The following is a 16,772-nucleotide window of genomic DNA, read 5'->3' as shown; positions in this document are numbered from 1 at the left end:
ATGGAAACCTGGGGCTTGTTAACAGAACTTTACTTTGGTGTCACAACCAACTACAACTCCCAGAATTCTATAGCATCAGGGGTGACATGACTGAGGGGCAATTTCACTAGGAGGTTTAGCACAGCTCAGTGGCTGGTGCTCCTTTTATGCTTGTTTCTCCATCTCATATTATCCTGAATCTGATTCCCCCCCCCCCCCCCCCCAATGTACTGTTAATTTCTCCCTTGGAAATCTGTTATTTTATCAAAGTACTTTTCCTACTGAAGATCAGGCTGCTTACATTGGAGTTGTGAAAGAAGGACCAACTTGTTTAACCAGAAGAAGGAATCTGGGGGAACCGTTTCACATGTGGAGATTTATGGTTTTAATATTATTACCATTTGGGGTACTTTGAATCATTCTCATTTGAGGTGTTATTTCTTGTTGTGTTTTGCTGGTTATCTCATTGTGCATCATTTTTTATCCTTCAAATGGAAATGGATTGATACAAGTAAAGGTAGATAGGCAGCCATAAACAGACAGATGGACAAACAAAAACTGTATTCAGAGATGTGAAAAAATAGCAATGTAAATACATGAACTAAGTATGGAGCTGCATTGGGCAGCATTGCCCCTGACAGCACACCAAGTCATGAATTCAGCTGATGCCTGTACTGTATATACAGATGCCAGCTTGGGGAAGGGGGTGTCTATGTGGTGCAGCCCTAATCTTTCCTCTCATCACACACACACACACACACACACACACACACACACACACACACACATATACACACACACTTTGCTAAACAGGGATAGAGAAATAAGCAAAGGGAGAAACCAAGGAATGAGAGTTTGTGAAAACAGAGGCTAGCCTACCGCACAGTGTGACATTTGTGTCACATGGCTTAGAGCAATCCAACTTGACAAATTCACACAAAACTTCAATGTCGTTCTGAATGCGGCAAAGGCAACAGGTCATGTTCTTGGGCAAGATGCTGCAGAAGAAAAGAAGACAAATATTTCACAACCTCTTCTTGTTGGCCCAAGCTCAAGTTAGTCCTTACAATCGAATGCTTATTCACACATTGGGGATAAGACACTTTTTGGGCCCCGAGGGACAGGTTCACATGGGAACTGAGGTCAGTCCAAGACCATCTCATTCTGTGATGCCATTTGGCCTCATAGCCATTCCACCCTACATTCCTACTTTCCCCATACATCTCTTTGCATCCCTATTCAAACCTTGCTGTCCCAGTCTGTGGTGAATGGTACAAGATGGTAACTCCCCGCTTCTGAGTATTGCCATACAGCCTCTTTGGGAAATAAATAAATAAATACATAAATCCACCCTGTTGTGACATCTCTGTGTGTACTCAACACATTAGTGCTCCTTTAACTGCTTTGACTCCCTCCTCTGGAAGACTGTGAGTTGTACTTTCTTGAAGAACATAGAATTCTACATCAGAGGACTTTTAATGCCTTCTGAAACTACAAGTCATTGGATTTCATAGGATGGAGCCATGGCAGTTAAAGTGGTATCGAAATGTCGTGATCATGTACTGTGAAAAAGATCTCAGATGCATGAGTGAGAGGAGAAGGAAGATCTCCCCCCAATGTGGGCCTAACTCATTTTCCCAGTTGTTCTGTTTGTTATACTTATCATTCATGGAACTCAGCCAAAAAAGAAAAAGAAAGTCACAGTACTCACAGCGTTTTCAACTGAAGGGTGGTCTTGAGCAGGCCCACCAATGTCTTTGGGGCAATTTCTGTTGCTCCAAGGTCCCTAAAAATGACAAAAGAGTCTTTGCTGTGCTAACTCCAGGAACTACTCAATCAAATTTATGTTGTTGTGTCCCTTCAAGTCATTTCCTACTTATGGCAACCATAAGGTGATCCTATCATGGGTATTTCTTGGCAAGATTTGTTCAGAGGAGGTTTGCTATTGCCTTCCCCTGAGGCTGAGAGCATATGACTTGCCCAAAGTCACCCAGTGGATTTCTTGGCCAAGCTGGGACAAGAATGTTGTGAGGACAAATTGGAGTAACCCCCATATCTGCTGCCCTGGACCTCTTGGAGAAAAAAATGGAATACAAATGTGGCTGATAATAAGAAGTAGTTAAAAAACAGTACTAAGATTTAACTATAAGGAAAGGGTTTTCTACTTTTCAGAATAGCATATGGATTAGCTGTCATCCCTCTGGCTGGGAAACTGGATCCTCTGGGGGGAAAATGCATCAGGCTCATCCAGGTTACACATTAGTGGCTCTATACAGACAGGCCAAAATAAAGCTGCTTTGGGTCACTTTGGAGGTATGCTGTTTAAATGATGCATGCGCCCTAATAGTCCAGAAGCTGCACCAAACCCATGCTCTAGTCCTAAGGACTGGAGTGTGGTGTTGGCACAGCTTCTGGCCTCTTAGGAAGCATGCAACATTTAAACAGCATACCTCCAAAGTGACCCAAAGCAGCTTTATTTTGGCCTGTCTTGTACGGGCCCAGTGACATTAAAGAAGCCTCAGCATACTCTTTGGTGCTGACATTAGGAGGGTGAAGGGTCTTTTGAATGTGGTGTGCTGTGTTTTCATCTTTATAGCTTTTAATTATGTCTTAAACTGTTTTAACTATGTGCTTTTAAAAATAATTTTCTGTTTCATTGTTTTTTTAAAAAAAACTATTTGTTAATAGCTGGACTTCGTTCTAAATTTTAAATAAATAGAATTTTAATTAAATTTTAAATAAATAAAAAGAGTAGGAATCACACACCCTCCTAAAGTTGTTAGACTGCAAGCCCCAGCAGCCCTAGTATGGCCAATAGTGAGGAATCCTGGCCATGTCAGTCAAGCAACATCTGGCACCCGACATGATTTCTACCCTGGTATGATACCAACTTTTCAAGGGCACTGGGGTATCAGAGACACAGGGTTCACAGAGGCTGCATCCGCACTGTAGAAATAATCCAGTTTCACACCACTTTAACTGCCATGGCTCAGTGTTATGAAATTCCATAGAATTGAGCCATGGCAGTTAAAGTGGTGTCAAACAGGATTATTTCTGCATTGCAGATGCAGCTTGAGTCCACATGCTGGGGTTTCTTGATTAGCAGGGATGATAATTTCATCCACAGCTTCCTTCAGGCTTCTCTGTTCCCTCTAACTAAGCTGTAGTCCTCACAGTAACTGGCATTTAATACAAATTTGATTTATAAAAGACCTGGGTGGAGAGGAGAATGGCTGAAACTGGTTTTCTGATATGGATCAGCACACCTGCCTGCACTTTTAGAATTTCCTAGGGGGTGTGGTGATGATGAGCACCTGTACTTTAAAATTTACCACGTTATCAGTGTGGTTCTGAAAAGAGATTGCTAGTTGGTCAAACTGGTAGGACCCATTTCCCATAGTTATGTAAATTATTTGTGTGGTAGCTGTCACCACTGGTTCTAGAAGTTGATGCAATTGAATCTCTCTCTCTCTCATGCACACTAATATGTCATCCAGAATGTTGCAATTAACACTAAAGTGTCATGCAGTTTTCAAGTATCAACCTGCCATGTCTTGAAATATTTGGGGGAGGTCCTTCTCTTTGTCCCACCAACCTCACAGGTAAATCTAGTGGAAACAGGGCAGTGGCTGCTTATAGGCTTTGGAACTCCCTTCCAATCTTTGAGAGGTTAGACTGGTACTCTATTTGCTATCATTTCCTAGGCAGGTGAAGTCCTTTATGCTTTAGCAGGCCTTTGAGGGCTGACTGTTCAGGACATTCACATCTTGTGTGGTTTATATTCACTATTCTTATTTTTTTAATGGTTTGTTTTTAACTGCTTTTAATTTTAATGATCCTTTCATTATTTTTTAAAAACCTTTGTATGATGTATATTTTAAGTGTCTTAACTTTTGTAAGCCACCTTGTCTCCCAGAATGAGACAAAGGTGGGATTTCAATAAATGGGATGATGATGATGATGATGATGATAGCAACATGGTAGCCAGCATAGTGTAGTGGCTAGAGTGTTGGATTACAACTGTGGAGATCAGGGTTCACTTCCCTGCTTGGAAACCCAATGGGTGACCTTGGGCGAGTCACATACTCTCAGCCCCAGAAAACTCCATGATAAGTTAACCTTAGGGTTGCCCTAAGTCAGAAATGACTTGAAGGCACACAAGAGCAGCAGCAACAACAATTAACACAAATAACATCTTTCCCAAGATCTGAAATAAAATTTATTTTCTCAGAAATGCAGATGTCTCCAGCGACTTTACTTCCAAGGAAATGAAATTCTGGGTAAAAGGTGGGTCCCTAAAACTTCTCTCTGCTTAGAAATGAGCTGTTCAAACATACAAATACATCAGAACTCAGTGCTGTAATTCACTTATGCTTTGTAGCCTAACAATTCCCAGTATTAAAACATGCAAATACAGACTTTGCAATTTGCACATACTTGGATGTAATCTCTTCATTTCCCTTTTTAAAATTGGTTCAGACATTCTGGAGTTCCACCCTCATAGTAAATGCCCTGTTCCATTAAAGACACACAGATGAATTTTCCCATGGTAAGCAATGTTACTTTTTGTTTTTATGTTTCATTCATAACTTATCTAACACCCTGCTTTGTATCTAAGGCTCTGAGAGTATCATAAATTGTTTTCTTCCCCCATTAAAAAAAAAGTTCTTGCAACTATCTGAAGAGGGAGGTTATGCTGAGAGATGGAGACTGGCCCAAGGTCTCGAAGTGAGCTTTACAACAGAGTTGATTGTTTGAAAGTGCATCTCTCCCTATTTGTATACTGCATTGCCTCATTAGATTTTACAGGCCAAAAATAAACAGTAGAGGCAGGAGGCTTTTCCCAAAGCAACAAGTAACCCTGAAGAGTAGTAGCAGACAGCTCCCCAAGGGAAGGAAAGACAAATTAATTCCAGGTACTTACAGGAACTTCAGTGAGGGCAACTTGTAAAAATGGTCATCCTCAATGGCAGTCAATTGGTTGTGGTTGAGAACCCTGCGGGGCAAAAGTGCAAGGAATGAAAGGAGCCCTTTATGGGACTGCAAGGCGAGGAAGAGAAATAAAATGAGACAACTTTCAAGTAGGTCACAAATGACCAAACTGACCATTTGTATGACAGCTGACTCCCTCAAAACAGAGCAAACATAATGCCATCGTGTCCTTAGAGATGGTGCGGCAACTTTTTGATCTCGAAGGCTATGTGGCAGTGGCTAAGAGGCCAGGGCCTATATGTGGTGGATGGTTGGAGTTGATAGCCATGAAACATGTTTCTACCACTTTCCTTCCTTTAACTCTCCCACTCACCTGCTCCCTCCTTTTCCCACCCTAAAAATCTATCTCTCGCTTTCTTTCTTTTTCATGGCATATGGAAACTTGAGGGCATCTGTTGGGGAATTAATGATGTGAATTTATGCTCATTCTGTATGCAAGCATAAAACAACTATCACAGAAAGAACAGTCAGGCTTAAGTACTCTTACACCTGCAGAATACTAGCTCAGTGAATTGGGATCTAGCCTTGTAACAAAACTTGACTTGTTAAAAGGAAGATACACCTCACCTTGAACACATAGGCCTGTTACAGACTGCCAAAATAAAGCTGCTTCGGGTCTCTTTGGAGGTATGCTATTTAAATGATGCATGCATCCTAAGAATCCGGAAGCTGCACCAAAAGCTGCACTCCAGTGCTCAGGAATGGAGTGTGGCTTTGGTGCGACCTCCGGACTCTTAGGATGCATGCAGCATTTAAATAGCATACCTCCAAAGAGACCCGAAGCAGCTTTATTTTGGCAGTCTGTAACAGGCCACTCCTTTTTAGGATTATAACTCCAAGAATCCTATGCTGGTGGGAGGATTCTGGGAGTTATGATCCAAAAATGGAACTTTCCAAGACTTGAAGTAGTGGCTGGGAAAGCCTGTCAGATTGGGCTGTGGCCTCTCAGCAGCAAGACTGCTGTTTTCCACACATGCCCAGGGACAATTATTTTCTTCCAGGATTAAGTCTGTCATTGTAAATGATAATATTGAAGGCTCACGCTCTTTAATTTCCTAAAGACATTGCCAATGCAGGTTGGGTATCCTTTATCTGGAATTCTGAAATTTGAAATACTCCAAAATCCAAAACTTTAAAATCTACATACCTGTAATGTATTTGCAAGGCTGGGGAGAAACATGAGGATCTGTGAAATGGCAAGAGGTATGGATTTGAGCCAAGCACTATACTATACTTGTTGGATTTCTGTCATTTCACAGATCCTCAGCACCTCTCCAGCCTCATTATTTCTCATTACATATATGCAAATACAAATATTCCAAAATCTGAAAAAAATCCAAAATATGGAACACTTCTGGTCCCAAGCATTTCATAGAAGGGATACTCAACCTGTAACAGCATTTCCCCTTGCCACTAGAGGCTGGCTGCTCTCAAGTAACTTGACATAAAGGCTTTGCTTTCACTTACAACTTGAGCAAAAACTGCATTCCATGCCAGGCTTCAAACGCGCCTTGAGTGATCCGCCCAATGTTGTTGCCACTGAGATTGCTGGGAAGAAGAAACAAAACAGTGTATACATGGTATTTTACCCAGTCAAAAACAAGTTCACACACACAACCAGATGTAAAAGGGAAACTTTTCTCTGTTATACTCCTGCCTCGTAATAGATCTGAATTTGCTGCATGGAGTCACAGCAGTGAGCTATGAGGTTGGTTCCCCCTTTCTCTGAAGGAGCAGCTGGTTTCTTCAGCTCTTATTCCTAAGTGCCTGTTTCTGCTTTCCACATTTACCACTATCTCCCCTGCTTGAAATGCAAATTTCTAAGCCTTTATGGAGGTGATATACTCTTGATATTCTTGATGGTGTTGGCTTGAAGCTCATGGTGTTCTGAAGCAGGGCTAGAGCCACTGAACTGGGTCTGGTCTCAAGACTGGTACAAGTCACTAATGTCAAACAAGAGGCTAGCAGTGGCTAATGGATGTAACTGGTGTTGTCTCTGCACAGCAAACCTCCACAGCAGAGAAAAGCTCATGTATTTTAACTGATAGAGAGTAAAGAGTCCCCTCACATCCAGTGGTGAGCCAAATCCTCAAACAACACCAGATGTTGCCCCCTCCTCTGGCCAACATAGCAATCTAGGATGGCACACTCATTCCCCATAGAGGGATAGCAAGGTGTGGCTGTAATGAAAAGCTATACAGAAAGGTAAAGGGAATCACTATTGTGCAGCAGTAGCAGCACACTTCTCCTTCTAGAAGTTTTAAAACGTTGTTGTGTGGCTTCTGATTTATGGTGACCCTAAGGGGTTTTCTTGGTGAGATTTGTTCAGAGGAGGCTTACCATTGCCTTCCACTGAGACTGAGAGCATGTGGCTTGGCCAATGTCACCCAGTGGGTTTCATGGCCAAGCTGGGAATTGAACCCTGGTCTCCAGAGTCATAGTCCAACAGTCAAACCACTATGCCACACTGGCTCTATAGTGGTTACAATCAAACCACTCTCTCTTACACCTTTCACAGCAAGGCTAAAATATGGGGTAAGTGGTCTCTGAGATTCTTACAGGAAAAGCAGTGATCTCACATGCATTTCTGCTGGAAGTTTCTGCTAGGATAAAGAGTGAGTGGAAAAACAGTTCCTTCTGTACCAGCCTGGAGCTCTGTAATACTGTCACATGTAATAATTCTCTGCAGATACTTAGGGGCAGTTTGGGGTTTTCCCATTTACTTTCTCGTTTACAGTTTTCCCAAGACTGTGCTCTGGCACTCAGAATCTGCTTCCAGCCTGAGCCCTGAGACTTCAAAATCATACTATAGACAGGAGTGGAAATTGTGGGGCCCTGCAGACATTGCTGAAATGCAGCTTCCAGAATCCCTCACCATTGGCTATGTTGGCTAGGGTTTCTGGGAGTTGCAGTCTGACAACTTTTGAAGGACCACACCATTCCCTTGCTATTATAGAACATAGAAGTATACAGAACAGGGTGCAACTGTACACATGCACAATGCATTTTGTCCCTCAGTCATCTCATCCCATCTGGGGTTATGGGTCAAGATTTCCACAAATAATGACACCTTAACAAGCTTGAATCCCAGTACCCCAATGCTTTTATTAATGATATGAAGAATTTCCATGGCAGCAACTTGGCACATTTAGGACTATGGAAACCGTTCTAATTCTGCCCTGAGCTTAGACTACTTTATGCAAATGACTTACATGAACTGCAAGAATGGAACGGGTTCAAATGCGTTTTTCTCAATGGCCCGAATTTTATTACATGACAAGTCCCTGTCAAAAGCAGTGCACAGAAATGATTAAGCAAGAGACTACAAAGGTGTACAATCCAAACCCAACAATCGGCATCTGTGTTGTGTATTTTCACCATACACTGTTAGCTTGGATCACTCTGCATTAAGCAAGAACATGAATCTGTGCAACCTACCCACTGGTCCGACTGCAGGACTATCCAATCTTTATTATTATTTTTTTGTTTTATTTATATACCGCTATTCCAAAGATCATAGCGGTGAACAGAAAGTAAGCTAATTAGCAAGTAAGCTAATTTGCCCCCAACAGTCTGGGTACTCATTTTAGCGACCTCGGAAGGATGCAAGCCTGAGTCGAGCTTGGGCCCTTTTGCTGGTCTTGAACTCACAACCTTGTGGTTTTGAGTGAATGGCTGCAGTACAGGCATTTAACCACTGCGCCACCAGGGCTCCTTTAGGTAGAGCAAAATGGTCGCCTCAGGCAGAAGATGCTAAGAAGCAGCTTCAAGGTGTTGGAGGGAACATCTGTGTGCTAAACGGCCTGCTGGGGACCATATAAGCTAGCTTCCTGCATTTAGTTGTCTGGGAGGGTGCTGTCCCATTGCCAGTACTGAAGAAAAATTCAACTGCTTGTTTGGATTTGTACATCAAATAGAAAAGTCACCATTATGGCGGCCACCTACATATAAGGTGGTCCAGCCCTCTTAGTTTGTCACCAAACACCCCAAATATACTTATGTAGTTGTTCCTCCAAGTACCCAGCTTGCCCCTTGACCCATGTTTATGACACCATTACAATGTTCAGATGTCATGGTAAGCCAGAATTCTGAATTCTTGAGAATTCTGGCTAACAAATTATGAAGCGGAGTGTTGGTGACTGATGAGCAATTGCTCCTGTTGCTAGCACAGATTTTCCATCCATGGCTTCTTTATCACAGGGTATGTGATGTGGGCCTTGTGACCTACAGGTGCTCCCCAAGACCCCTGCTTTCTCATTTTTAAATATACTTGTGTCGCAAAAATCATCAGTAAGTCTCTTTAACTAGGAAGGAATCCAAAACAATTTATCACTTCTCCTAGGCCAAAGGAAGCTGATGTCAGTATGTGTCCCAGGTCCAAATCCACTCCTTTACAAACCTGGATTTCGCTATGATCTTTTGCTTCTTCAGTGTAATTGTTGGATGATGGTTGGGGGGGGGGGGGGGAGAATAGGGTGGCCATGTGTCCTGCTTTACAGAAGATTTCCTTTATTTGAGGGTAGCCTATCAATCTGCTGCCTGTGAAGTATTTTGGACTACAACTTCACAATCTGACTCTGACCATTGATCATGCTAACTAGGATTTATGGGAGTAGTACTTGAAAAATTGGCAGAATTTTGTTTACCACTAGGGTAAGAATAGTCAAGTCCAACTATAGTTTAGAGATGAAGCACAGAGGAGGGGCTTTGAAATTGTCCAGCAGCACGTAGCTCCTGGGACAGCAGACTTAGCAGTACTTGAGTCATCTGGCTACAGTTTAATCTATCATGAGGAGATATTTTGTAGTTTTGTTGAAAATAGAATAAGTCTTTCTTATCCAGAATTCCAAAATCCAAAATACTCCAAAATTGTCCACAAGGGTAGTTGAGATAGTGACACCTTTGTTTCTGATGGCTCAATTTACACAAACTTTGTTTCATGCACAAAACTATTAAAGATTTTATGTACAAAATTATATGCAGGCTATGCTTACAAGGTGTATATGAAACTTGGGCCCGGTACATACCTTTAAAAAAGGCCGGATTTCACTTGGCCTATATTCCTCCAGAGGGACATTGCAGCCGCCAAACTGAGCGGCGTCCCTCCAGAGTAAAAAAAGAACCTATTTGGGTTGCCAGGCGGACGTCACAAGTGCTCCAAAGGCACACTCATGACGTAAGCAACGCACAGCAATGTGTATATGCTGCACATCACTTACGTCAAGATGGCAGCGCCTGTGTGGACGGGACGCCGCCATGATGCCACTGCCATGCCATGCTAGGGTTAGGGACCGTGTGGTTGATGTGTGGTCCCTAACCCTAGTATCACCAGAGGCACGCCGTTTCAGGACCATCTGTCCCGGGCCATATACACCTTATATATACCTTGGTCCCATTCCCAAGATATCTCATTATGTAAATGCAAATATTCAAAAACTAAGAACAACAACACTGAAATCCAAACCACATCTGGTCCCAAGCATTTGGAATAAGGTAGACTCAGCCTGTAATTGTGTCCCATTTTGCCTCTGTACATATACAATGGGAAATATATATATTATGCAAAGCAATGTCTCTGCCATATTGGTAAGCAGAAGAAGGTGGAAGTGGATTTTGGTGTGCTCACTGACTCCCTTGTAATAAGAAGGAAGTGGTTTCCACCTAGCAGAGAGGGCACCCAAGTTATGATATAAAGGTATGTAGACTTCACTGCACAGAAATGCATACAAATGCATTATTACATATATGTTCCATCCAATATGGAAAAGAAAAAAAATCTAAGAATAAAAAGTGTCGAATGCCTGCATTTCCTACAATTTGAAAAAAAAGTTTTTCCTTATGGGCATCAATTACACAAGCGATTATATATCATATTACATATCCAGTGTCCCAAGAATATGTCAGAAAAGTTACTTAACTTGACACTGGGGGGATTTGGAAGTTGTAGTACACAAAAGTAACTTTTCTAAGCTTCTTGCAACTTTTGAGGTACAGCTAGCTACCTCTGTCCAAAACCAACCTAGGATCCATTTTTGCCAGCAGATGCAGACTTAGCAAATAAGGTAATGCTAGAAAGAGGAACTTACAGGTGTGTAAGTGAAAGCAAGCCATCTAAAGAGGTATTTTGCAGTCGAGTCAGGCTATTGCCCTTGAGAACCCTGGAGTGGTGGAAGAAAGATTGAAAACATCACACAGAAGAGATCATAGCCTCATACGATATTCATCAATTCCAGACTAGATGAAGTTTTGAGCAACTCATAATGTATAATCAGAGAGCGTTTTGATTAACTTTGCATATAACCAGTGGTCTAGATGGACATACACACTGCTTTTTTACATAAAAGGTGCAGCCAGCCAGCATGGATCAGTGTTATAGGATGACCTGCTGGAAGAAATTCAACAGTTGAATATGCTGTCCAAATTTAAAACAGCATTAAAGATCAATCTCTTCTGGGAGGCCTATCCAGATATTTTTAAATTGTAAATCTTAAATGATGAATTTTAAAATGTGGATGTTTTTAATATGTATGTGTTTTGTTTGTTCTTTTAAACTAATGTGTTTTCTTAACTGATGTTGTTGGTTTGTTGTTGTTCCCTGCCTTGATCCATGGAGAGAGGTGGGTAAGAAATGATGATGATGATTCCATGTCAGTTACATATAGGGAAGCTGCTTTCATTCTAAGACTGAGCTGGCATCACCTGTGTTGTTGCTGTGTGTCTCTCTAAGATCCAAAACATACTGCAGAAATAATCCAGTTTGAGACCGCTTTAACTGCCCTGGCTCAGGGGATCCTGGAAACTGTAGTTTAGTGAGACATTTAGCCTTCTCTGTCAGAGAGAACTCTGGTGCCACAATAAACTACAATTCCCAGGATTTGCTAGCACTGAGCCAGGGCAATTAAAACAGTCTCAAATTGGATTATTTCTACACTGTGTTTTGTACCTAAGTCATTTTTTACTTAGGGTGAACCTAGCACATCTTTACAGCCTGACAATACACTTGAGGTCTTGCAAACAGCATGGTTGGTTATTGTCTTAACTGGCTGTAGGCACCTCTTCCTCATCCTGGAGAAGTCCACACATGCTTGCCTCATTTTAGAGTTATACATATTTCAAGTAGCCTTCCCAAATCTTGCACCTTTTAGATGTGTTTAACCACAGCTCCCATCACTCACAGCCATTCTATGCTGGCTCTGGGAGTTAGCATTTGTAGCTCAACACCTCGGGAGGGTGCCAGACTGCAAAATTCTGATCAAATATTTGCTTCATTCTGATCACACTTATAAATGCAAACTGCCCCCCTCCTTGCAAAAATAATAAAAGTCAAAAAGCTTTGAGTGTGCTTTGCAAAAATCAAAAGGCTTTGTGATTTTATTTGGCAAAGCTGGATAAAGAAATCTCCTGAGCATTCTGGAAGAGGAACCAATGTGATTATCTCTGAGCTAGAACATATAGCATGGAATTCAAGTTTCAATGAATGTGCAACAAAGTTTAATGGTCTTGTGTAGTGTTCCCTTTGAACTAGCTATTTTAGCTCTTAGGCAGATTATCACCAATGACTTTAAAACAACAACAGCTAAACTCCCAGTGTCTCAGAGAAGCTGGACAAAACCAGATAAAAGTTGGATGATAACTAGAGAGTCCAAATATATGTGAATACTCACAAGTACTCAGCCCAAGGATAGGCCCTCCACACTTCTTTTCCAATAGTAGAAATTGCATTATCAGTGAAATCTCTGGGGAAGAAATAGACATAAGGCTTGTGATTCAAATGGATTCTCTGATGTTTTAAATGAAACATAGATAAACCCAGGGATGCAGGGGTAAAGCAGGGTTGTTAAGTGCAGAGGTTCATTATGACAATTCTGCTGCCATGTTCTCAGAAACAGTTCAAAAATGCAGAGATATATCAACGAATCAGTTCATGCAGTTTTCACACCGAATAGGAGCAAGTCTTTTATGAAGCTAATGGGTCTGAACTGCCTATTTAAAACCTGGCCACCCCAAAAATATAATGTGTAACAACAGGGACATCAGCATCTTATTGCTTAATAATTCTTCTCCTTGCACTCTCAGATATTATGAAGATTGTAGTAAATTCAAGGGGAAGCCTGAGCCAGTGTCAAAGGATGTATCATCTGCTAATCAAAACTCCAGGTGCTTCTACCATCTCCACTATACCACTGATACATACTGATACATACTGAAAAGAACAATAATTTTGAGGCTGAAGCCTCTACAAAACCTTGTCTTCGGAGCCTAGAAACCCTGCCCACCTATAATCTCAGTTTTAAGAATACAAGCTGCTAGCTACAGTTATTTCAAGAGAACTTCCACACATCTTCAGAAATATTCTGTATTTAAGAAATCAGATTTTAGGAAGGATCTGATGCTGTTGATCCAGATTATTTCTTTTCAGTTCCTTCGTCTCCCTAGAAAAGGGCCTAAATGGCCTAAATGCACCAGATCCCATCTGATCTTGGGATCTAAGCAGGGTCAGCACTGGTTTGTACTTAGGATGGGAGACTGCCAATGATTACCAAGTACTCTAGGCTACATTTCAGAGGAAGGAATTGGCAAAACCAGCTCTGTGTATTCCTTGAGTAAAAAAACCCTAAGAAAAATTGGCAGGCGACTTGAAGACCCATACACACACACAAAGTCTCCCTATGGCCTGCCTCTTCTCTTTTTAAGAAATAGGGGTGATGCTATTTTTTCTTTGGGGGGGGGGGGATCCTGTTCCTATAACAATAATATGATAAGCAAGAATGCAACAAGTGAAACTTGCTGGCTGGACTCTGGAGAGATGAAAAAAGCTGCATTTGTCACCTTTCTTCTCATTACTCAGCATTTGAAAAACAAAGGAACTGTACAAGGAATAAAAAGACAGGAACTTTGCTAATGCAGCTCTTCCATTCCAGAGTATGTCCGTCTAAAATACAACTATGGTCTGGAACACATGGGCCAAATAAAGTGGCTTCTGGCTGCTTTGGCGGAGAGGCGTTGAAACGATGCATGCCCCTCAAAGTAGCCAGAAGCCAACCTGATGCCGTGCTCTGGTTCAAAGGATCAGAACAAAAAGGAGCGGTCAAAATCTGACTCCTGACTGCACAGTTTGGGATCTGCAGCGGCAGTGAGTTGGCTGTGCGGTCACCACGTTTCCGGCTCAATTACAGCCAGAGGCCGCTCCTTCCAGACTGTCTGCTTTAGCCATATGTCTGCCAAAGGAGCTAGGATCCAGGGCTCCTCATTGACTATCTCGTTGTTGTTGTGTGCCTTCAAGTTGTTTCTAACTTATGGAGACCCCAAGGTGAACCTCTCATGAGGTTTTTTTGGCAAGATTTGTTCAGAGGAGATTTGCCATTGCCACCCCCTTCAGCTATCCTTTATATTTTATCCAATTTCAGAGAAGCACAAGTCAGAAGACCTTTGGTGGGTCAAGTGTGCAAGAGCCATCTCCTTTATCATTTAAACATTACAATTAACCTTTTCTGCCTCCCCTAGTGCCAAAAAAGTAATTAAAAAGCAACAGTTAACACAACAAACCACTAAATATTGGTTTGCAATATTGGTTTGCAATATTCATGGTAAGAGCTGAATATTTGGGGATTTGTCATAAATTGAGCAATGCATGGCTAATAAAAAGTGAGATTCCAAGCTGATATAACTCCAAGAATAGTTTTCTATCTATCGTATGACTCATATATTTGCAGTAATCCTACTTGCCTATTATGATGACTATACCCCAACTAGATAGGGGGAAAAAAACAGCCTAAGAAAATCCAGCTAATCTTTTGCTGTACCCCATTGCATCCAGTTGATGAGCATTGATATCTCTGTGGACGATTCTTGCCATGTATGAGAATGCAATTAATCTTCCAAGAGTCTTAGCATAGCTAAGCAAAGTTTGTTTTTTTAATACTACTTTCTGAAGTCTCTCATTCTTAAAAGAATTGAGAGATATACCTAGGACCAGAATTTGGAAAAGTTACTTCTTTGAACGATAGCTTCTGATCAACAAATACATTTTAACAGTTTTTGTCAGTTTTACCAGGAGTGGGTTTTGTAAAACTAATGAATCTTACTTCTCCATTCAGAACAAAGCCACCTCAAATACTAGAGATAGCCCAAATTATTTTATCTTGGGAGAAAATCAGTTTCCCTAGCTATTGTTAGGATTGCAGCTAAATTCAAAGGGGAACAGAGAAGCTGGAGAGGGGAGGGAAGGTTGCACAAAATCCCAACACTATGACCATGTTAATCACAACACTTTTGACTCTGCAAACTACCAAAGAATCAAGCCATTTGGAACCTCAAGTAACACACTGTCTTCCTGAGCTTGCTCCCTTAAGATGTACTAAACTGGAAGCTTCGTAAGGAAAGGCACATGTCATACATATATACTCTGCAACATACATGCTCTGAAAGTTTCAACAGGTAAGAAATAGATGCCTATCTAGGATCCTTCAGGATGTCTGGGAGTGAGAGCTCTCTTCCACCTATCTCACCTTAAAAACAAACAGCTCTCTCCCTAAAAGTGTTTTGTTAGATTTAAGAGAGTGGTGCAGCTACTCCAGAACACTGGTACTGGATCTGGTATGTATGTATGAAGGATGATTCCCCCCCATCCCTAAATTTAGCAATAGACATAGCTGCTCTCTGGTCTGGTAAGATAAATAACACATTACAAAATAAATGTTGGTATCTCACTGTCTTGTTCCTCAAAAGCCTAGGCCCTCCAGAGATCTGGGCTCCAGCAGTTTTGTCCTCCACCCCAACCCCTACCTCTTCAGTTCTGCCTGTCCCTGGGCTTCAGATACTTACAAGAAGAAGAAAACATGGGGGTGACCAGCTGCCTTGGGAAAGGGCACCCGGTGTAGTCCAGGAGGGTTGGTGGTCCTGCTGCAGTTGAGGATTTCCACGGTGCAACGGCACGGGATTGGGCAAGGCTCAGAGGCAGTGTCCAACCTTGTAACAGACACCAGTACTAGAATGATGAAGAGATGAGTATATAAAGTAGCAATGGGGCCCATACTACAGAGCGGAATCCAGGTCCCGCTCCCCTCTTGCTCATTTGACTCCAGTAGAGGATGTCTTGGAAAATGGTAGTCACCACTGGTGGTGACTCCATGCGGTTACCAAGCAACCAGAGCCATACACCTCTCCATAATCTTGGAGGAGGCCACCACATCACAACCCCATGTCTGGGTTTCCCTGATCTTTGACCTCTTCAGTAAGCCTTTGTGTGTGTACATTCTAAGCATTCAGTTTAGTTGTGACATCATCTTAGCATTACTCCTGGCATCTTAGAATTGCTGTAGCTATGGCAACCTTGTAGGGCAATGAGCTGATGTGCTTGAGATATTTAGGGATGAATGTGATGCCCCTATGTTTTAGTTGTAACCTACAGTGATCTGGGTAGTATAAATTGGGAGGTGAGGTGTAATGAACGATCACGAATGATCAATTGGGGAATTGGGCTCAATGGCCTGGCCGTTTTTACGTCTTTAGTTCCAGTGGTGTCACTAGGATTGGTGTCACGAATCTCTTCCACTGAGTTCCAGAGTTTTAAGTGAACACAAGCAAACACCACAGCCTGTTTTTGCCAAAAGGCAGATATTTGGGGAGCAGTGGTGTCACCCTTCCCCCTTGGAGTATCGCCTGGTGTGGCCCACACCTCCTGATGCCCCTGTCTAGTTCTGTTCTGGTAACCTATACTTTTCAATCATGTTAACCACGGACACACATTACAGCTTATTTAAACTAAGTAAGGAGGAGAAGAGAGCTGTCATCTTTTAAAA

General features: G+C 41.9%; 1 protein-coding gene across 3 annotated transcripts in view; it reads right to left on the bottom strand.

Moving 5' to 3' along the window:
• Positions 1-16,004, bottom strand: part of LOC149309270 (leucine-rich repeat-containing protein 37A2-like) — a 37,626-nt gene extending 21,622 nt beyond the window's left edge. Inside the window, exons 1-8 of one of the 3 annotated variants that reach the window (XM_089531220.1) lie at positions 15,796-16,004; positions 12,636-12,707; positions 11,058-11,129; positions 8,184-8,255; positions 6,439-6,519; positions 4,904-4,975; positions 1,691-1,765; positions 859-977 (exon numbers count right to left, since the gene is read on the bottom strand). In XM_089531220.1, the coding sequence (XP_089387346.1) occupies positions 859-977; positions 1,691-1,765; positions 4,904-4,975; positions 6,439-6,519; positions 8,184-8,255; positions 11,058-11,129; positions 12,636-12,707; positions 15,796-16,004 (772 nt within the window). The remainder of the gene's footprint in view (positions 1-858; positions 978-1,690; positions 1,766-4,903; positions 4,976-6,438; positions 6,520-8,183; positions 8,256-11,057; positions 11,130-12,635; positions 12,708-15,795) is intronic. The other 2 variants (XM_089531221.1, XM_089531222.1) reach the window with 2 other exon arrangements.
• Between the last annotated feature and the right edge of the window lie 768 nt (positions 16,005-16,772).

The sequence above is a fragment of the Sceloporus occidentalis genome, unplaced genomic scaffold (assembly GCF_023333645.1).
Source record: "Sceloporus occidentalis isolate IW3139 unplaced genomic scaffold, rSceOcc1.0.p SCAF_7, whole genome shotgun sequence".
Lineage (NCBI taxonomy): Eukaryota > Metazoa > Chordata > Lepidosauria > Squamata > Phrynosomatidae > Sceloporus > Sceloporus occidentalis.
Note: the sequence above shows the minus strand (reverse complement) of the source record. Positions and strands in the feature narration are given on the sequence as shown.